Here is a 22,139-nt window from a genome sequence, read left to right on the forward strand (position 1 = left end):
ATGGTTAGGAAGAATAGCGTGAAAGCATGAGCCCTAGGAATACAGGAATCTCCAGAGTGGATCAGACCCCAGGCCTATCTAGTCCACGTTCTGCCTCTGACAGTGGCTGGTACAAGGTGCTTCAGAGAAAGGTGTAAGAATCATCCAACAGGCAGTTTATCAGACTGTCTTCTTCTTACATAGATCTCATCCTGATCTCTAATAGTTAGAGACTGATTTAGCTGAAGCGTAAGGTTTAATATCCCTTCAAAAATTATATGGTAATTAATTATGACACTGCATATCCTTGAAGCCTATTTAAATATCCAGTCCCTTTTTATAGCCTGTCACAGGATCTGAACCAAACACGCCAGGAGCATCCTGTCTTCAACACTTTGCTTCTTGGGTTCACTAGGATGCTGTTTCAGTGGGTTGTTTTTACTGGTTAATAAAGCAAACTGAAACAGGAAAGAAAGTGGTCATGGCACCAACCACGTATGAGGTGCAGGAGGACTACTTAACCAAATCAAGGAAAAGAGAGGGAGCTCCTTTTTGTTCCTTTCACTTTAAGCCCTGTAGTTTTATTTTCCGAGCCTTTAGGGTTCACCCACATCACATTTTCAAGCTTTTCTCTGAAGTCATGAGAGCTAGGAATTTACTTTTTTTTTTTTTTTTACTTTTGTTTTAAATGAAAGCTGAGATTCCCACCTAATCATCATGACAAAAGAATGGGAGTTTGCTACACCACCCATATCCATAGGGGTTGGGAAGGCTGAAAGGGCTGCTGTCCTCTTGTGATATGCAGTGTTGTTGTAGCCATGTTGGTCCCAGCACTTTAGAGAGACAAGATAGTTGGTGAAAGAGACAAACTTTCAAGCTCCAGAGTGCTCTTCTTCAGGTCTGGGAAATGTACTCAGAGTACAGAGTGGAATAGATACTTCAAGGGACCATTCACAGTGAAGTGGCCGTTGTTAACACCTCTCCAGTCAGGGTGGAAAGGAAAAAGGTGGGCAGGGTTTAAGTGGGTTTAGAGTGTTGTAATAAGGAATAAATCCAGTCGGGGCGGCTCTCGGTATTTTGCTGCCCCAAGCACGGCAGGCAGGCTGCCTTCGGCGGTTTGTCTGTGGGAGGTCCCCGTTCCTGTGGGTTTGGCAGCACGCCTGCGGGAGGTCCGCTGAAGCTGCAGGACTAGGGGACCCTCCGCAGGCATACCACCGAAGGCAAGCTGCCTGCCACCCTCGTGGCAACCAGCAGAGTGCCCCCCATGGCCTGCTGCCCCAGGCACGTGCTTGGCGTGTTGGTGCCTGGAGCCGCCCCATAATCCAGTGTTTCTATTCAGTCCATGATTTTTAGTATCTAGCAAAATTATGAATTTCAGCTCCCAGGTGCATCTTTTGAAGGAGTTGCTTGGGTGTAGCTCATGAAAGCTCACGCTGAAATAAATTTGTTAGTCTCTAAGGTGCGACAAGTCTTCCTGTTCTTTTTGCTTTCCTTTCCTGACTGTAACCCGCTTTGTAGACAGCACAGTGTTGATGGGAGAACTTTCCCCGTTGACATAGCTGTTGCCTCTGTGTGCTCCAAAGCTTGTCTCTCTTCCCAACTGATGTTGGTCCAACAAAAAGATCTTACCTCATCCACCTTGTCCTTGTGTGAGGCTGTTGTACACACAGGGCACCAGGTGACCTCCACAAATAGGTGCATAGGTCAGATTCTGCCTCTTCCTCAGTATGAGGACCTCCTTCCAACACACCCATACCCCAGTCTCACCTATGCTCTTTTCTCCCCATCTCTCTCTCTCCTTGACCTCCCCTCCTTTCTTTCTTGCTCCTCTTCCCTCTTTTAGCCTCTTTTTTGTTTGCACCAGCCTCTTTCTTTCTTGTCTCCTTTGTCACTGTGTTCCTTCTTTCCTTCTCCTCATTCTATTCTTCCTCACTCTCATCCTACTCTCCAGCCTCTCTACAGGGCGGGGGTAGGTGGAGCCCTGCCCAGGACTGGAACTACATCTCCCATCCTGCCCCTGGGTTCCACCGGAAGGAGCCCGGGAGCTCTGCTATAAGGGAACGGGAGCTCAGCCCTTCGCCTCTTAAAGGGGCCGCGCCGACACGGGAGACACCTGTCCTGCGGGAAGAGGTGAGGACTCGGGGTAGGGGGGCGGTCTCCAAAGGGTGGGGGGTGAGTGTTGGGGGGCGCTGGTGTGGGGGAGGGAACCACGTCCAAAGTGGGGGGGGGGTAAGAGGACGGAAATGGGTCGGGGAGGGACCCATGTCCAAAGAGTGGGGAGGAGGGGGCATTGGGGAGGGACCCATGTCCAAAGAGTGGGGAGGAGGGGGCATTGGGGAGGGGAGGGACCCATGTCCAAAGATTGGGGGGAGGGGAGGCAACCATGTCCAAAGAGTGGGGAGGAGGGGGCATTGGGGAGGGGAGGGACCCATGTCCAAAGAGTAGGGGGGAGGGGGCATTGGGGGGGGAGGGACCCATGTCCAAAGAGTGGGGAGGAGGGGGCATTGGGGACCCATGTCCAAAGATTGGGGGGAGGGGAGGCAACCATGTCCAAAGAGTGGGGGGGAGGGGGCATTGGGAAGGGGGGGAGGGACCCATGTCCAAAGAGTAGGGGGGAGGGGGCATTGGGGAGGGGAGAGAATCATGCCCAAAGTGGAGGGGGGGAGGGTTGGGGAGAAACCATGTCCAAAGTGGGGGGGGCACTGGGGAGGGGAGAATCATAGATTATTAGGGTTGGAAGGGACCTCAAGAGATCATCCAGTCCAACCCCCTGTTCAAAGTCCAAAGTGTGGTGGGGGGAGGGGGGCATCAGGGAGGGGCAGGAACCACATCCAAAGAGTGGGGGGAGTGCATTGGGGAGGGGAGGGAACCATGTCAAAAGTGGAGGAGGGGAGGTCGGGGAGGAACCATGTCCAAAGTGGGTGGCGGGGAGGAGAGAGGGGGCCTGAGTAGGGGAGGGAACCACCATGTTCAAAGTGGGGTGGTGTTGGATTTTTCTCATTCTAAAGGTGGGGAGGGGCATCTCTCAAATTCTGCAGCTTGCCTGGAATGTAGCCCCCACCCTGCCCCACAGCAGGTCAACTCATGGCTGAGACTGCCCATGGGCCTCTCTGGGTGTAGGACAGGCAGTGTATATAAATAGAACCCAAGCCACACAAATAGAAACGCGGCCAGTTAGAGACACTGTGTTACTGTACCAATGCAACTTATTGTCATCACTCCTATTGTGACTAATAGGGAATAACTGCTTGGCTTTGCCTATGAAACCTGCTCCATGGGCCCCTGCTACTTCCCTGCCAATAGCATTGCCAGGCGATAAGTCTACCAGGGCTGGCAGGTTACCTTTTATTGTTAAAATGTCAGCCTGCTAAACAGGATAGCCAGGTTAGTTGGAGTCCTGGATGTTGCACTGAAATAATAAGAGAGATATAATGCTTTCAGATAGAAACCGCCTCCTCAGTTCTCCTCCACCTCAACTGCAAATATATGTAGAAAAGGCCAGTATTATAGTAACTTTACTTTTAAAGCATAAGTTATGGGGTTTTGTATGGATCTACAACCCATCCTGGACAATGATTCCACACTTTCACAGGCCTTGGGTGGCAGGCCAATCCTTGCCCACAGACAGCCTGCCAACCTGAAACATATTCTCACCAGTAACTGCACACCACACCATAATAACTCTAGCTCAGGAACCAATCCATGCAACAAACCTCGATGCCAACTCTGCCCACATATCTACACCAGCGACACCATCACAGGACCTAACTAGATCAGCCACACCATCACTGGTTCATTCACCTGCACATCCACCAATGTAATATACGCCATCATATGCCAGCAATGCCCCTCTGCTATGTACATCGGCCAAACTGGACAGTCTCTACGGAAAAGGATAAATGGACACAAATCAGACATTAGGAATGGCAATATACAAAAACCTGTAGGAGAACACTTCAACCTCCCTGGCCACACTATAGCAGACCTTAAGGTGGCCATCCTGCAGCAAAAAAACTTCAGGACCAGACTTCAAAGAGAAACTGCTGAGCTTCAGTTCATCTGCAAATTTGACACCATCAGCTCAGGATTGAACAAAGACTGTGAATGGCTTGCCAATTACAGAACCAGTTTCTCCTCTCTTGGTTTTCACACCTCAGCTGCTAGAACAGGGCCTCATCCTCCCTGATTGAACTGATCTCGTTATCTCTAGCTTGCTTGCTAGCACACATATATATACCTGCCCCTGGATATTTCCATTACATGCATCTGAGGAAGTGGGTATTCACCCACGAAAGCTCATGCTCCAAAACGTCTGTTAGTCTATAAGGTGCCACAGGATTCTTTGCGGGGTTTTGTATGGTGCAGGTCTGAGGATGGATTCTAAAAGAGCTCACTGTGTTGGTTGCTGACCCTGTTGGAAATATGGGTGAAATCCCACTGAAGTCAATGGTAAACCTCCCATTTCAGTGCACCTACGATGAGAGTTTCAGTCAGTCAGAATTAGCACTTCTGAAAGCTTGGACTTTAGTTTCAGTGCTTAAATGAGAGCTGAGCTCTTCTGAAAATCTAGTCCCAATTGTAGGTGTTGAGCCCTGTAAGTTCTGGCCCTGGATAGCTAAATGGATGCAGCAGTTTGAGGTTACTTCACCAGAAGGGAGAGTCAAAGAAGAGTAAAGTCAGTCTTTGAAATCTACACAGTTTAAAAGAGAATCCTGTGCAAAATAGCTTCATCTAAAGCTGACCTGCACAAGGAGAAATGCAACTGGACTTATTCCCTTCTTTTCATGCAAAGTCAACCCAAAAGATTTTCCTTGAAAATCTAGGTCTTATCTAGCTCTTGACCTGGAAGTCTTTGTGCTGACTGGAGTCTTAGTATCCCAGTTAATGCAGGAATTGAGACCTGACTAAATGACGCTGGGCCAGCACCTGGTTAGTTGCACAACTAACCAATATAACTGGTGGGAATTTCTAAACGGATGAGGCCAACGCCTGTATGCGGTGTGGAGGAAGAGAGAGTGCCAGTGGTGGAATTTTTATTCAGACGGTTTAAAAAACCCCAAGGATTTTGAAACATTTACGCAATAAACACTTGGGAGGAAAGCACATCCTGTCAATTAACGAGGAAGAAGAGGATGAGAGCCCCCAAGGAGATATTTGAGTCAACTAGAAGTTCTCCAGCAAAAGGCAAACCAGTGTTCCTTATTTGTAAGGCAAATAAGCCACTTTTAAATTTTTCAGAGGGGTGCACCTGACTTCTTTTATACTTCACAACAAAACTAAGGCCTAGCCTATATTCAAGGCTGCACTAGTTGAATTTTAAATCAGTTTAAATACTGATTTAGCTAAACCTAGTGAGGACACCCTTAGTCAGCATTGCCAACCACAATTGTTTAAAAATCGTGAGTCAGTCATGAGATCAGGTTAAAAATCATGAGATTTAAAGAGAATAAATGTTAGGTTTTTCATTTGGCTTCTGGTTTTTTTTGTATCTGTAAGGGTCACATTTTAAAGCATTTTTTTCCACAATCATGAGGGCTAGGAACTTTAAAAAAAAAAAAAAAAAAAAGCTGAAATTCTGTCACATGACTCCAGGAGCTGGGGCTTTAAGGAAAAAATCCCAAATATCACAAGATTTGGCACCTCTGTTTAATCCAAATTAAAGATGGCAAGGAATCAAATTAAGGTAAATCTACATAAACCAAGTTAAGATAATCCAATTTGAACTTTGTTTAAATAGATTTAAGTGTGTCTGGTGCAACATTGAATAGAGACATGACTCAAAGATGTAACCAAACTTTTTTTGGTAGGTTGCCTTTAAACATATAAAAATGTGATGGCAGTGTCGAGACCAAAACTTTGCAGCACTGGGAACCTTAAAGTGAAACTGGCTACAAACAAAAGTGAAACCTATTTCATTTATTTTCCTTGTCCAAGGCGACAAATGTGCCCCTTAACTCCCCATCCCCACTCCCAGAAAACCACCAAACAATAAAGAGCAGAGTGACAAATTGGGTATTAAAAATTCACTTCTAATTTAAGAGGTGCTAGATTTTGTAAAAAGCATGTTTCTAAGCAGTCTTAGGTTGAATCCATCTCTTTAAACACAGTTGCAGCAAAAACTAGTTTCTATGCCATCTAAGCTAGAGTTTCTCTAATGCAGCCATCAGGGGCTTTTCGCGTGGCCACAGCCTCCTGGGTGGTGATGGGCAAGTGTGGAGGGGGGACAAAGCCAGCAGGGGCTGGTCCCTGCCCCCTTCTGGAGCCCCACAAACATTGTAGGAGCAGGTGATCAGTGGGAGTTCTCTACCCTCCTGAGAGCGGTGGGACTCAGGCTTCATCCCTGGGGTGGTGGATGACAGGCTTTGGCTATGTGGTGCTGGGCTCGATCCCCAAGCCACAGGGCTTCATGCTCTGGGCCCAGGCTCATCCCCCCACTATCACCCTGACCCCTGCTGCTTCCTCCAGCCCTTCATCCAGACCCCCAATTGCCACTGCAACTCCCTCCCCATCCAGGGCTTAATTTGTCCCCCAGCTTGCCCGGAGCTGAGTACATCTGTTGTGAAAAGTAATTTTAACAAATATACAAATATCACTTTTCACAGTAGCAGACTTATTAGCTAGCCAGTCTAAAGAAAAAAAAAATCAACCAAAAAAGCAGAACATGCAAAGCACCTTATTTGTGTTTCTATTCTGTTTAGGTCCAGCAAAGAATAGAGACAATTGTGGGTTATTTTGTCTTTCCAAAAAAAAAAAGTCAATCTACATAAATGAATTACAATGATTTAGACATGTACATGTGCATATTCATTTGTTTTTCCTAAAGTTAATTAAGTATTTTAGGAAAAATTGTCACAGCTGCAAAATTTGTTGAGAACCCCTGCAGAATAAGACTGGTGTATTCTGAATCAGAGCTTAATCCATTGCTGACTCAGGTAGTATCAGCATATGGAGTCTATCAGAAATCACCTCCTGTGCAGACAAGTCCTAAATAATCTATCTTGATCTTCACTCACTCTTATTTCTCAGGCTCCTGGCTGATTTGGGCACGTGAGTTAGGCTGTGTCCTCTCTGCCATTCAGTTGCTGGAAAATTGAATTCTTCTTCCTTCCAATTCTGTGCCATTCCATTAGGCACATTTTGATTCTCCTCTTCCCCTCATGTGTGTTTCTAACCTAGCTAAGCCAACAGGAGATCAGACTAGATGATCATGATGGTCCCTTCTGGCCTTATGAGATTATGAGAAGAGGGCTGATGCTTTTAAACTACTTTGTGTGCCAAGAGTGTTAACCACGCGTCTCTGGGGAGGAGAGGGGACATAGGGGATATGCCATCTGGGGCTGGTTCTAGTCTGTTTTGATCTGTTCCTCCTCACCATAGTATCTGGGCACCTTCCATTACTGCCTTGACTAACATCTCTCATGTGTGGTCTGTTCTGTCTCTCATCCTCTCCCTCGGGGGAGACCTGTGGATGCAGCACCTTGTTTGTTCAAATGACCAGCATTCAAAATTGGGGCTGTATTTCCAGACATACTCTGCACCCTGCAGCTCCCATTGTAGTATCTAGGTGCTGAGCATTTCTGGAAATCTGGCCCTTATTTAGGGGCCTAAGTGGAAGGAACCTGGTAAGTTAGGAATAGGTGGAAGGGGAATTCTCCTGTGTGAGGAGAGCTTTCCACTTTGGTAGCCTGCACAAATCACAGGGGGTGCGGGGGTGAGGTGATATCTTTTATTGGACCAGCTTCTGTTGGTGAAAGAGTTTTCCAGCTTAGGGTATGGCTACACTACGCACATTCTGGTGACACGGCTGTGCCGTTACAGCCTTGCCACTAAAAGCCGCGCAGCGTGGCTGCTGTTTGTCAGAAGGAGAGAGCTCTCCTGTGGACAAAAAAATTCCACCCCCCACGAGCGGCAGTGGCTTTGTCGGCAGGAGAGCGCTCCTGCCAACAAAGCACTGTTCATACCGGCGCTTTTCGTCTGTAAAATTTGTGTCGTGTGGGGGGGGCTGTAGTTTGTTTTTTTTAACACCCCTGAACGACAAAGAAGTTTTGCTGACAAAGTGCCAGCGTAGACGTTCCCTTGCACAGAGCTCTTCAGGCCAGTGAAAGGTTCTCAGTGTCACAACTGAATACAAGATAGAGCAGATTAGAGCAGGGGTCCCCAACATGGTGCCTGCGGGCGCCATGGTGCCCACTGGGGCATCCATGTGCATCTGCCATGGGGCATCCATGTGGCAACGTCAAGAAGCGCTACCGCTCAAATCCCACCGAATTTCGGTGGCGACACCTCTTGACGTTGCTGCTTCACGGCGGCATTTCGGCGGCTGCTTGTCCAGCAGCCACGGTCCTTGGCGGCTAGTTGGCCGGCACTCACCCCCATGGAAAAGGTTGGGGACCACTGGTTTAGAGAAAGTAGTTAACACATATTTCAAGGGAACAGTCAAGGTGAAGTGGCCTCACAGCTCTCCAGAAGAAGCAGGGGGCCAGGGTAGTGGGTTTTAGAGATTGTTATAAAGAGCCATACATCCAGTGGCTATTCAGTCCATGATTTTTCGTATCTAGCAAAGTAATGAATTTAAGCGCCCAGGCTCATCTTTTGAGAGTGCTGTGCAGGTTTCCTTTGAGGATGAGGACTGAGAGGTCAGATATGGAGTGATTGCTTTGTGGAAAGTGTTCACCCACAATTGATAGCAGGGCCGGCTCCAGGCACCAGCGCGGTAAACAGGTGCTTGGGGTGGTCAACGGAAAGGGGCGGCACATTCGGCAGCAGGTCCCTCAGTCCCTCTTGGAGGGAAGGACCAGCCGCTGAATTGCCGCCGAAGAATGAAGCGGTGCAATAGAGCTGCCGCTGATCGCGGCTCCCCCCTGCCACTTGGGGCAGGAAAAACGCTGGAGCTGGCCCTGATTGATACGGTGTTTTAGTCTTGTATGATTTTCTCTTTTTTCTGGGCGAGTTCATTCGAGAGCATAGTGATTCTTGGTTCACGCACCTAGTTGTTGTTGGGGCATTTGGTGCACTGGGGGTGGTACCCCACACGTTGTGAGAGGCATGTGTGGGATCCAGGGATCTTGCAAGGTGTGTTGATCATCGTAACAGTGGAGATATGTCTACAGGTTTTGCATCTGCTGTTCTGGCAAGACCTGGTCCTGCTTTGAGTTGGTGTGCGCTAGTCTGTGGGGAGCCTGCTTCTGATGATGATTGTGGAGAGGTTGGGGTGTTGTTTTGAAGGCCGGAAGAGGGATTCAGGAGGCATTTTTGTTGTAGATGTGGTTCCCATTAAGCATAGGGCTCCAGTGCGGGGTGGTAGGTGACAGGGATGGATAGTTGGAGTGAGTTTTATTTCTGTATTGAAGCAGGTTCAGGGCATTGGAGTGGCACATTGCAGAATGTGCTCTATTTCTCTGGCGGAGTGTCCTTGGTTGGTGTCTTTCTCTCACCAACAGAAGTTGGCTTAAGAAAAGATATAGTCCCATACACAGCTTAACACCTTCAAGGTTCACATCCTGGATTTCTCTCCCTATGACAGGAGAGGTGAAAATGGGTCACTTCACCTTGCAGGGTCTCTTGAAATATGTGCTAACTACCTATGCTAAATAATCTGTTCCACCTTGTATTTAGCTGTGACACTGAGTACAATTCCCAGACCTCTTGTGTCTCTCACCAACAGAAACTGGTCCAATAGAAGATATTACTTCACCCACCCTGTCTCGCTAATATTCTGGGACCAACATGGCTGCAACAACACTGCATACAAAGCCATAAATCCATCCCTCAAAAGCCGTCTACAAACAGTCCAGCTGGAAGAGGTGAAGCCAGGATGCCCCAGGCAGGCTCAGCCCTCCAGCTGCCCTGATGAGTGGCTCAGATGTGTCTGCAATATATAAAACCAGCTGAACTGGCTTAAGAGCCTTATCTCTGAAATCTGCAGGGTCCCACTGGCTGGACTGTTGCCACAATTTGTTGTTTTATCTGTTTCTCTTCAAGCTATTGAGAGCGAAAGCTAATTGTTGCAGAACAGGTATTGCAGACGGCTTCAGTCAGAAGCATTTAATGGTGCATCAAATGGGCTGAGGCCGTCCAGTACAACTTGGAGGGATGCAGCAAAGGAAGTGGTTTGTGTGACAGTACTGTGCTAATATTTCTGCTATGTAACTTAATTGTTGAAGCTTGGTGACTAATAATACTGGGGCCTCCTTTGGCACCTCTTATTTAGGGCTTTCCAAGTACTTTACAAAAGTTAATTAACCCTGTGCTGGGAAGAAGATGGGCGTTGCTATCGGTGTTTACAGCACCATGGAGTCTGATTTCTGACGGGCTCCTTTGTGCTCCCACAACACAAATGATGAATATAATTACAAATGGGGAAGGAGTCTGCGGCTTGCCCAAGGTGTGTCAGTGCACAAGGAGAGCTGGAAATAGATGTGCAGTCTCTTGCTCTAACCACTAGATGACACTGCCTCCACTGTATAGCTTATCAAGGCAACTTGGGAGGCTGGCTTTTTGGATTCTACCACCCAGCTTAAAGTGAAGAGTCCTTGCGGCACCTTAGAGACTAACAAATTTATTTGGGCATAAGCTTTCATGGGGATAAAACCCACTTCATCAGATGCATCTGATTAAAGTGTGATCCTTCCTCAGAGGTTACATTGATGTTGGCAAAACATGAAATTGAAGCAGATATATTGTGATAAGACTGAAAACTTGGGGGTAGGAAGCTGTAAACCTTCAGAAAATGGGATCTCTGTTTGCCCCTTTTTTTTGCCACAATCTCATCAGTGTGATCACAAGAACTAGGGGTCACCAAATGAAATTAACAGATGGCAGGTTTAAAACAAACAAAAGGAAGTATTTCTTCACACAACGCACAGTCAACCTGTGGAACTCCTTGCCAAAGGATGTTGTGAAGGCCAAGACTATCACAGGGTTCAGAAAAGAACTATATAAGTTAATGGAGGATAGGTCCATCAATGGCTATTAGCCAGGATGGGCAGAGATGGTGTCCCTAACCTCTGTTTGCAAGAAGCTGGGGATGGATCACTTGATGATTCCGTTCTGTTCATTCCCCTTGGGGCACCTGGCACTGGCCACTGTCAGAAGGCAGGACACTGGGCTAGATGGACCTTTGGTCTGACCCAGTGTGGCCATTCTTATGTTTGCTAGGCTGGGTTGAGTTTTTATTATGGTGAACTTCAAAAATCAGTCAAGTTCCCAGCATGGGGAGGGAATGAAAGTTACAGCTGTTTTAAGAGGATAACTTCCTCTGTGGTCTAGCAAAAGGTGAGACCACCTTCAGCCATTCTCCTGTGTGCACACACATCCAGGACCTAATGAATCCAAACAGGCTTACATTTCTCTGGCGGCAGGGCTGGTATTGAAACAGCCACAAATGTACGAGAACTGGGTGGAACTGAACTGTCCTTTCAACTGATCTCTCTTGGTTTTTGAAGAACTGAACTAATGTCCTGTCTGATCACCAATTATTACATGCTGCGTGTTATCGCAACACCCAGGACACCACTGTGTTAGGCACAGTACAAACATACAGCACAAAGGCTGTTTCTGGCTATTTAAACTAGCCACAAAGGAAGACTGGGTGACAGAAGTACCAGTTATCTTGGAGGGGAAATATCCTACACATCCCCTGGCACAGGTTGAAAATCTAGTGATGCTGACTCAACCCTCCATTTTTCCAAGGTAAAGTAAGAGAGTCCACGCAAGCCGTTTGGACTGGACCTTAAAAGCAGGGGTCCTTTCTGCCCTGCGTAGCCAAAGATCCTGGGTCACCCTTCCTATGAAAGGGCTTTTGCTTAAAATGACCTCTGTTACTATTGTGCTGCAAAAAATCGAGACAGGACAGGACGGAGTGGGGTGGGTTAATAGGAGCCTATATAAGAAAAAGACCCAAAAATTGGGACTGTCCCTATAAAATCAGGACATCTGGTCACCCTGCCTGAGCTCTGAGCACTTGTCTTCCTGTACCGCGCTAGAGCGGTGCAGCTGTAGTGCTTTAGTGAAGCCGCTCCTCTGCTGGCAGGAGAGCGTCTGTTGGTGCAGTTAATCCGTCTCCCTGAGAGGCGGTAGCAGCTCTCCCGTCACCATGGCGCTGCCCACACGGGGGGTTAGGTCGGTATAACTACGTCGCGCTGGTTGTTTATTTTTCACACCCCTGTGCGAGGTGCTGATGCCTGTGCGAGGTGCTGATGCCAGCATAGGTCTGTAGTGTAGAGCTGGCCTGAGTTGTTGCCTTTCCGATGCAGGACTCTGGTGACGGTGGGGGAACTCCCTTTGCAGATCAGCACCTTTGTTAGCTTAGTCTGATGGCCTCCGTCTGTAACAGGGCAACTTCTGAACATGGGGTCTGATCAATTCCACATGGTTCTAGGCATCCATGGGTGGAACCGTATTGATTTGGGGTGGGGGGGAAACTGGGGCTGTACAGAGCCCTTGTCAACCCTTTAGCAGATGCACAGCTTCAAGCACCTCTGCAAACAGGCTGTAGATCAAAAAACTGGTTGAGCATGGCACCCATTACTGCCTTTCGGTAGACCGCCACCCTATCTCCGCTCTCCCTGTCCTCCCAATGGTTTAGCATGTTGACACCCTGACTGACTAATCTCCCAGCCAGAAGAGAAGTAACAGTGGTGGGGGAAGGGGGTGGGCACATGGAGGTGGGGAATGGAGGACCTTGGCACTGTGGGGGGGGGGGGGGGAAAGCAGAATAAGGGTGCACACAGCTGTGGGACTGAGCAGGGGGAAAATGGGGTGTCCTGGTGTGGAGGGTAAGAAGGTTTGGGGGAGGGATAGCTTAGTGGTTTGAACATTGGCCTGCTAAACCCAGAGTTGTGAATTCAATCCTTGAGGGGACCATTTAGGGAACTGGGGTAAAAATCTGTCTGGGGATTGGTTCTGCTTTGAGCCGGGAGCTGGACTAGATGACCTCCTGAGGTCCCTTCCAACCTTGATATTCTATGACTCTAGAATGGGGCAAGGAGGCATCACCTCCAACTGAACATGTGAGCCTGTAACTAGTCCAGGCACCTTTAGCTTTGTGTCAGATCTGCTCCATCTAACTGAGGGTCTGTTTGTTTTCATCTGGACAGATGCTTCCCTCTGGGCTCTGGCTGTAGGATGTTGGAGAATCAAGAGCAAGAAGTAAGGCTCTCCCGAGTTTCTGCTGTTTTCTGTTCCGTGTTTAGGAGGCTGGCAGGTTGGGGGACATATGGAGCCTTTGAATTCAGCCAAAAATCGAACCATAGTGATGAGCGAGTTAGCGCTAGCAAAGCTGGAGTACACATGGGAGTGGGAAGAGGTAGGGAACCCTTAGCTGGTACCCAAGGGGATAACATGAAGAGTTTTAGAGGGTCAGGTGCGGGGATTATAGGGCTGATCAGGGCTGGAGCTGTCTGCCTAGCATGGCTGCAGCAGTGTGGGCCTTTAAGGGTAGGATGGGGTGGGAGGATTATAGTTTGAGGAATCACCAGGTAGAACGAACCTCAGAGTATGGCTGGGACACTTCCCTTTCAAAGTCTGGTGCTCCTGGTACCCAGCTTCTCCAAGGCAGCACCGCTTGCCTGTTCCTGCCACTTGCAGACCTTGCCGCCAGCTGTTCTCTGCTGTGGGTTACAGCTGGGTGATGGGAAGTCAGGACTAGGCTGTTTAGGATGGGGCTGCTGTGAACATCTACTTGGAATTAGGCAACATTTCTCTGCCCTCAGGAGCTGACTACGGTGCGTGTTCAGGACCCTCGGCTCCAGAATGAAGGCTCTTGGAATTCCTATGTGGATTATAAAATCTTCCTCCATGTAAGTGCAGAGCGGCTCTAGGGGACGGCAGGAATGGAGCTGAGTCTGACACCACACCGTGCTGTCGCCTCTCCCCAGGGAAAAGTGGGTGTAAAACGCTACCTCCCAATCTGGCATCACTTGGCAGCGGTTTGAGATGGTGCAGGGTGCTGGACAATCACAGCCCCAGTGCCTCTGCACTCCAACCAGTTCAAATCCCAGCGTGGTCCACTCCGCCCCTCCGGCAGGATTCTGATGTGTAGAGCTTGCTTAGTCCTGTATGGTTATTGGTGCTTTAACTAGTTGATCTTTCCATCATCTCTCACTCCCCCTTCTCTGCAAGCACCTATCCAGATCAGTGGTTCTCAACCAGGAGCCCAGGACCCCCTGGGGGGGCCACAAGCAGAGCCAGCATTAGACTCACTGGGACCCAGGGCAGAAAGCCAGAGCCCTGCTGCATGGGGCTGAAGCCTGGGACCCTGTGGTGTGGGTCTCCAGGTAATTGCTCTGCTTGCTACCCCCTAATACCGGCCCTGGCTTTTATATGCAGAAAACCAGTTGTGGCACAGCTGGGCTGTGGAGTTTTTATAGGATGTTGGGCTCACAAAGGAAAAGGCGGAGAACCCCTGATCTAGGGAATTAAATGATCCCTAGCCCCTTGGTGTCAGAGCAAGTTCCAGCAGCGAGTTGGGGCCATGATGAGAGCAGTTCCAGGCCCTCAGCTCCATGTTCAGGCCATGAAAACATGCCGCATCCCCATTCGTTTGCATGTAAAGTCCTGCTGCTCCTCCTGACCTCAAAAGATTGGCTTGGACCCTCCGCTTGCAACTTAATATCATGTTCTGGTTCAGATCAGAACATTCCCCTTGGAGCTCAGGACAGCAGGACCTTATGGGAAGAATGAGCTGGCACTGAAGGGAGATCTGTGCCCCCCTACAGGGAGCCACCTCTGACCTTTCCCATCTTCCTGCGTCTCGTTTCACAGACCAACAGCAAGGCCTTTACTGCCAAGACCTCGTGCGTGCGCAGACGGTACCGCGAGTTCGTGTGGCTGAGGAAGCAGCTCCAGAAAAACGCTGGCTTAGTGTGAGTGTGAAATTCCTCCTCCGCCTTCCTGGTGCCAGATGCCAACTTACCCAACATCTCTGTGCTAAGGGGATCCTGGCCCTCCGTAGGATAAGGCATTATAGACAGAAGAGAGCAGGGGCAATAGAAATTGGCCCAAAGGGTTGGCTGCACCCACAGATTTTAAGTCAGGTGAACTGGGTTCATAGAATATCAGGGTTTTAAGGGACCTCAGAAGGTTCTAGTCCAATCCCAAGCTCACAGCAGGACCAACCCCAACTAAATCATCCCAGTCAGGGGTTTGTCAAACCGGGCCTTAAAAACCTCTAAGGAAGGAGATTCCACAATCTCCCTAGGGAACCTATTCCAGTGCTTCACCACCCTCCTAGTGAAATAATGTTTCCTAATATCCTAATTCTAGTAAATGTGACTGGGGGTCAGTCACATTGAGTGAGCGAGTGCCCAGCACCAAAGCAAGGGCCTCCCTGGGCAGTCTCTTGCTTGCAGAGGATGGAGGGGTGTCTAACACTCTAGCTGGCTGTTCCCAGGCCCAGGACTGCTACGATCAGCCCAGGCTGGTGGTGGGTGAAAACACGCTCTTGCTGTTTGCATGAGGCCGGCTCCAAGCTGCTTCTCCCACCAGATCTGTCCCACGTCACCTCGTTCCGTCTGTGGATACCGAGCTGTTTCCTTCCTCTGCTCTGTTCCCTCAGGCCTGTCCCGGAGCTGCCAGGGAAATCCACCTTCTTTGCAGGCAGCACCGATGAGTTCATTGAGAAACGGAGACAGGGGCTCCAGCAGTTCCTGGAGAAGTGAGTGGAAGGGATGCAGCTCTCCCACACGGCTGGCTTGGTGCCTGAAATAGGTTGGGGGCTATTTCACCCCAAAGCCCTACTTCCCAGCAGGAAAGAAGGCTGCGTACCGGCTCTGTTCCCCCAGGCTTGAGGGTGGTGTTTGTCTGGGGTCAGAGAAGAGTGTTCCTGCTAGGGAGCCTGAGCTGAGAGGGGGTAATGCTGGCTTTTTGAGTGGGTGGGGGGGATGAAAATGCTCATTACCATCTTCAGCAGGATCCTCCCCTGCCCTTGCTGTCTACCATCCCCTGTGGCTGGTACGCAGGCCTGGGGGGCTATACCACATTCTGCATTGTCCCCTTGCTTCCTGTCTCTCTCCAGGGTCGTGCAGAACGTGGTCCTCCTGTCAGACAGTCAGTTGCATCTCTTCCTGCAGAGCCAGCTGTCGGTGCCCGAGATCGAGGCGTGCGTGCAGGGCCAGAGCCCCTTGACCGTCACGGACGCCATCCTCCGCTACGCCATGTCGAACTGCGGCTGGGTGCAGGAAGAAGACACCCGCCCTGCGCTCGTGGCGGGGGCAGAACTCTACAGCAGGTACTGGGAGCAAGCTGAGGGACTCATGGGTTGGATGCAATGAGAGCGATAGCTGGAACTAGGCTAAGAACCAGGCCCCTTTCCATGCTTGCAGCTGATCTGTGCTAGCTAAACCAGAGCTGGAAAATGGTTGGAAACTGGCTGTGGCCTCTCCAGAGAGCCCGTAACATGGCTATGGGCCTTACCGCAACTTAGCCACTGCATCAGCTGTTGTACCATGTGGGTCTAATGGGCTTGGTCCAATCCTCCCAAAGAACACACCACATCCAAATAGGGATGTGGCTTTAATTCACACGATCCCCAGCCACCACTGGCTCCTGAGTGCCCCAGGACTCGTCACGGCCTGCTTGGAGGATTTCTCCACGTTGTGCGCCATCTGCCCGGAAGGAGCAGTCCAGAGTCCCATTGCTGCTGTGTGCTCATCAGGGGCCTCCAGCACATCGCGCATCCTTTCATCAGTAGCAAAGGTGTCGCGCTCTGGAGCGATGGGGGCCATATGTTCCGAAGGGCTCAGCTCCCCTTTGGGCACTAAAACAAGCATATGCTTCCTTCCTGATGCTCCCTGGAGCCCCCACCTGACTCATCTAATACCCACTTCCTTTGCCTTTTCTCCTACCGCACAGCTGGGCTCGCACAGCCTGGTGTAGGCCCGTGGCAAACCCAGACCGTGTCCTGAGCATCTCAGACTGGCACGGGTGAGGAATGATTGTCATTCTCCAGTGGCAAAGCTGCCTTGTGGCTGAAGTGGCTCTGCCTGGGAGAGTCGCCTCCATCTTCCTTGCTGGAGGAGAGGATGTTGTGATACTAGGAGCCTCTGAGAGGGGAGGAATCCTGGAAGGGGAAAGGATTCCGCCAGACAAGCTCCGTGTGTCCCCCCACCCATGGCCACAGCAGTAGATCTTATAACAGGAGAAGAATCTTGTGCTCAGGATTTGTACCAATTTCCATCACTCAGTGAGTTTCTACAGCCTGCCAGCTGCCCTTCTCCTCTAGGGGGGAGTAGTTGGGTTGGGGCGCTAGATCTCAGGCCACAGGCACCTACAGTAGAATCTCTCTAAGCCTCTGGTGTGACGTGGGGGGAGCCACTCCCATCCCCTCAACTCTGAGCAACCTTTCAATAGAGAAGCGCTGTGGTGCAGCCTCTTGCAAGACCTCAAGGCACCTGTCTCCAGGGGACATCGGTGCTGAGAATACTTTGTATTCCGCTGCCGTCCGAGCCCACTGGCTCCTATGCACCGGCCGCCCTGAGGAGTGGAGACGTGTTTCTCACCCTGGCCAAAGGGAGGGGAGGTGAATCGAGCCATGACAGGATTGTCGTCCTAGGCTGCTAGGCAAATGAACCCAGCTGCATTGCTTGTGTGTTCCCTTGCTAATTAACCAAATGCTTTAATTGGTGCTGGGTCCCCCCATGCCAGTTAGGAAGACCCTGAGGTAGGCTCAACCCAGGCCTAGCAGAGATTCCTTGTGCCCCTCTGGCTGGATCCTTTAACCTGGGAGTCCGTTTCTGGCTCTGAAGATCATGCCCAGTGCAGCGTCTCTCTCTTGGTTTTAAATAGCAGGAGAAGAGGCGTGGGTGGGCTCCAGCACGAGATCTGTGGTTTAAGAAAGCCCCTCTGGTTTAAGGAAGGGTTTGGAATGGGCGCAGTGAGCTGGGCTTAAGGGTAGGTATCCAGGCTGCTTGGCAGGCTAGACACTTCGCTGGCTCAGCTGCCAATGCTCTAAGCCCCTCCCTGGTGACGCCTGTCCTGGCCGCACGGAGGGATTCTCCCATCTCTTCCCCCTCCCCTTCCCCTCTTTGCAGAGGGCTCTGTGCTGCTTTGGGTGAATGGGGATGCCGGGAAGCGGAGTGGTGGTGCAGGGGCGTGCGGAGCTGGAGGAGGGGAGCAGCTGGCTGGCTGAGCTGGCTCCACCTGTACTGCTCCTTGGGCCAGCTGCGGAAGAGGCCCCTGTGGAAGCACGGAGAAGAGGCTGCAGGCAGATGGGGGCAGGTGGCTGAAAGGAAGCTGCCTGCTGCTCTCTCCCCGCTCCACGGGAGCACTGGTGCAGAGGTAGATGTGGAGTAGGGCAACTTTCCCAGCCCCCAGCTGCTCCTCCCAGGATTGCTGGGGTCGGGGACCAGGCTTCAGAGCACTCAGGTCCTAGTGCTGCCAGCAGCTTGGTCCCAGCACTCACAGGTGGCAGGGGTAGGGTGGCAGGAGCAAGGTGCTCGCGCAACTCCCCTGTCAGTGGCTCACTGCTCCAGGCTGTTACGTGGCACAGGATGCGTGTGTAGCTCGGGAGAGCTGGGGCTGTGCATCTTGCCTGGAACCCCTCTTCCTTCTTGACTCTCCTGTGCCTTCTCTCCATAGCTGTGCTGGTCTCGGAAGCACTCCTGTTCGGAGCTGCCTGAAACCCCCTTCGCGCTGGAGCGACTTCGGCATGGAAGACAACCACTCGGATAGCCTGGATTCTCCTACGGAGCAGCCGGAGACAGACTAAGCAGCACAAAGGATATTGTACACCCTGTCTGGGAGCAGCGGCTCTTGCTCTGCGGAGAGCCGAGGATGGCAGCTGAGTGGCTCCTGTTGGTGCAGGATTGGGACCCTGCATGGCACGTGGTCCTCAGCCTCAGCCCCTCTACTCCCAGCAGCTTATGACCACTTCCTGCCATCTCTGGACGGTCCTCTTATGAGGCAGGTGCTGGGTGAAGACACAACTGAGCTGTACGAAAAGGGAACCAGTGCTTAGTAGAACCTAAGTTTGTTACTCCCCAGGGCTGTGTCATGCTCTTGTGGGGGGAACGGTATGTATTAGGGATGGAGGCTGCTTGAAACAAAAGCCAGCTCCCTTGATCTTGGCTTGATCCTCTGTCCCCTTGGAGCTGGGTCATGGAGGCAGATGCTCATCATTGCAGAGATCCTCCTGGAGAGATGTTGTCTGGGTCCCTGGGCCGAGCTGCTGTTCCTCCTTGCCTTGCAGCAGATCAGTCAGCTGTCCCAGCAATGCCCAGTGGATTCTCGTTCCTAGAACTAGAATTCAGTCTTTGTAGCATTCCCCTCTGAAAAACCAACGGCCGCGTAGGCACGAGCGGCGCTGCTTTGCATGGCCGAGAGCCACATTTAAACAGCTGCTGTGGGGCGGCCTCCCCTCAGCTGTGCTGAGCCAGAAACCCACACATTGGGTCCTCCACACCTGGGTCCTCCTGGCCTGGCTCAGCATGCAGGCTGCGTGCAGCTGGAATGAGCCAGTGAGCTTTCCCTGGGGTTTCTACATTGCAGGATTGATTCCTCCGTTGCGGCAGGGCTAGGGGAATGTGTTGTGGTGGGACACTGAGGTCAGAAGGTTGGTTGTGCTCCTCTTTTGTGTGGGACACCCCTCAAGCTGGGCTTCCCTGCAGGAGAACAGACCTTTTGGCTAACCCAGACCTGCCGAGCCTAACAGCCAATTGGAGCTGAAGAGGGCAAAGGGTGGTGATCCCTATAGGCAGCCATGAGAGAGCAGAACCGAAGAAAGAATCCCTTAGTAAAGAATGGGCAATCCCACGCTGCAGCTACCACCAGGACCTCTCTGCTTGCAGCCTATTGGGTCCATTTACTCTGCTGCTCCCCAGGCCTTTCCACCAGCCCATCTGGCACTGGCATGGCTCAGAAGGCAGAGTTGAGGTGCTCTGGCCTGCAATAAATGTGAAGTGCACGAGACACTGCATGCTGGTGATTTATGTCTGGTGGGGTGGGGAAGAGACCAGGAGGGACCCAGGCAGAGCAGGGAAGTTTAATCACAAAGTAATCATGTTAGGGGGAAAAAAATAATGGGGTGTGGTGGGGGAGCAGAGGGGCTTGGTTTCTAGGGTGCATGCATGTGGCTTTGGGGTGGGAGGGACACAGTGGTATAGGCTGGCACTGATCCTGCCAGCCCCTCTCCATATACCGCTGCACAGCAGCCCTTGCTCCTTCCCTCAGCCCAGTTATGTCCTTTCTGGTGCTCCTTCCTTGGGCCGCGGCACTGGGCTGATAACCAGCAGGGGCCATAGAGAAGAACGGGGCGGCTGCCTGCTCAGCTGGCATCTGATGATGGCCAAGCTCTGCGGTAGCCCAACTCTTCCCTCTGTGCCCAGAGCTCAGCAGGGGGAAGGTGACCCACAGGCTGGGCTGGCGGAAGGTGAGGGCCACCCTGCAGGCAGGAACGCAGCCCGTGCTGCTCAGCAAGACGGGAGTCAGTTTCCCGCAGGACGCCTGCCAGCAGAGCCTGCCGTGACCAGGTGGGTAGGTTACACCGTACCTTGCTCAGTTTCATTGACTCTCAGGATTTGGTGGTCGCAGGGCCTGGCTGTGAAAATCAAGCTGGGTGTTGGTCAATTTCCCCAGGTGCTTATGTTGAGGTTTTTCCTTCCCCCCGCCCTTCTCATGGGCGTGTTCTCTGCCTCGCACGATTTGGGGGGTGGGTGGAGGGAGGGAGGAAGAGGAAGCCTACAGAGGAAAATCTAAAATGTCAGAAGAAGTTCATTTAAAAAACCTGACAGATGCTTGCTAATGGTAGTTGCTCTGCCGATTGGTTGGGGCTGCCTCATGAATATTCATGAGAGCGCAGCTCCAAATGGTGCAGCTGTGCGGCCAGCTGTGCCTGCAGCGCTGATCTAGAAACTTCCAGCCAGGAGCTGGTGGGGTTGGTGATGCAGCCAAAATGCCAGGCGGCGGCTGTCCCTGCTCTCCCCCATCAGCGGAGGCTTGACGTGCAGGGACAGCGGAACTCAGGGCAGACACACACCGAGATGCATGTGGGCTGCACCCATGGGTGAGCCGAGCCCCTGTGAGGCTGAGTAGCAGCGGTGCTGAAGCCAGGCTTGCAGAATTACAGCATGCAGCTGGCTCTGGCATGGGCTGCCCTGCTTGGAGACCTCTGTCGGAGCACAGTCTGCCCTGGGGTTTTCCCTTCAACACAGGCTTGGACGCAGCAGCTCTCACTCCTCTCTGCAACAACCGTGCTTACCAAGCTCGCTGGATAAACATACTGCAGTGCAGTCTCCTAAATGCCTTACTGGGGCAGATCCCCTCCCTGCTAGCATGTGGTCCCTGAAAGGCAGTTCCCCACTGTCCTCTTGCTGCATGTCACATTCTGGGGCTCTGGGGTCTGCAGCTAAGAGTACCAGCTCCACCTACCTACTGGCACAAACCCAGGCAACTGCTGGCTGAAATGCTACAAAATGACCATGGGGAAGGAAGAAAGCCACTTGAGCAAGCTCTCCGGTGTGTCAATCCTGGCTGCTGCTTAAACAGCGCTTACCCCAGTGCTGGCTGCACGTCAGGGGCTGCTCAAATTATTTCTAGAGGCACTGCAAATGTGTCATGAAAACATATCAACCCAGACCCCAAATCTATTCACTTTTCCAAGGAGGGTGGGAACAAAATCCCTCTACTGTCAGCTGGGCCTGACCAAAGCAGAACTGACTCAGGCTGAGTGGAGTTGTCAGACTAACCTGAGAGCACTTGGGCTTCACAGCGATGAAAGCTACTCGGGGTTCAAGGGGGGGGCGTTACAACACAGATCTTTTCCAGAGCACAGCTGGGCTCCGGTGCTGCTCCAGAAGGCTGTTTACGATGCTGCTGTGCTAGAAGATGCTGCTCTGATCACGGGGAGGTGCAGGTTCTGTTCCCTTTCACCGGGGAAGGGCTTGTAGAGGTATTGAACGCTGGTTAGCAGAACCACCGGGAACCCCCAGCTTCCACTCTGGGTGGTGGGAGTTGTGGGTGCTCAGCACCTTTGAAAGTCAGGGCGTTAGCTGTGCAGGAAATGGGGAACAAGCCCATCCCTCCTCCGTAACAGCTTTTGGCTGCTGGCGGTGCTTCTGCAGGAGGATCGTTTAGATTCCAACTCTCAACCCTCTGTTCCAGTCAGTTTCTCTTGGCCCGAATGTCTCTCTTTAATAGGGAAAGTACCTTTGCTGCTGCTGCCAGGG

At 51.3% G+C, this 22,139-nt stretch overlaps 1 protein-coding gene across 3 annotated transcripts; it reads left to right on the forward strand.

The window, feature by feature from the left end:
* The first annotated feature begins 2,004 nt into the window (after positions 1-2,004).
* Positions 2,005-19,884, forward strand: SNX11 (sorting nexin 11). Of its 3 annotated transcripts, none has more exons than XM_030541007.1 (7): positions 2,005-2,109; positions 13,077-13,128; positions 13,692-13,778; positions 14,743-14,843; positions 15,536-15,634; positions 15,995-16,207; positions 18,556-19,884. In XM_030541007.1, exons 2-7 carry the CDS (start codon positions 13,105-13,107, stop codon positions 18,683-18,685), a joined length of 654 nt encoding a protein of 217 aa, XP_030396867.1. In that variant the 5' UTR covers positions 2,005-2,109; positions 13,077-13,104; the 3' UTR covers positions 18,686-19,884. The 3 variants fall into 3 exon arrangements, with proteins under 3 accessions (XP_030396867.1, XP_030396869.1, XP_030396868.1); XM_030541008.1 differs by lacking the exon at positions 2,005-2,109 and adding an exon at positions 9,674-10,100; XM_030541009.1 differs by lacking the exon at positions 15,536-15,634.
* Positions 19,885-22,139: the final 2,255 nt, after the last annotated feature.

The sequence above is a fragment of the Gopherus evgoodei genome, chromosome 23, assembly GCF_007399415.2.
Source record: "Gopherus evgoodei ecotype Sinaloan lineage chromosome 23, rGopEvg1_v1.p, whole genome shotgun sequence".
Lineage (NCBI taxonomy): Eukaryota > Metazoa > Chordata > Testudines > Testudinidae > Gopherus > Gopherus evgoodei.

Excerpts from the sequence above, each read along its gene's own strand:
- SNX11 (XM_030541007.1), top strand. The coding sequence starts at position 13,105 with ATGTTGGAGAATCAAGAGCAAGAA. Across the intron at positions 13,779-14,742 it reads ATTATAAAATCTTCCTCCAT|ACCAACAGCAAGGCCTTTAC; the intron begins GTAAGTGCAGAG and ends CTCGTTTCACAG. Across the intron at positions 16,208-18,555 it reads GGGGCAGAACTCTACAGCAG|CTGTGCTGGTCTCGGAAGCA; the intron begins GTACTGGGAGCA and ends TTCTCTCCATAG.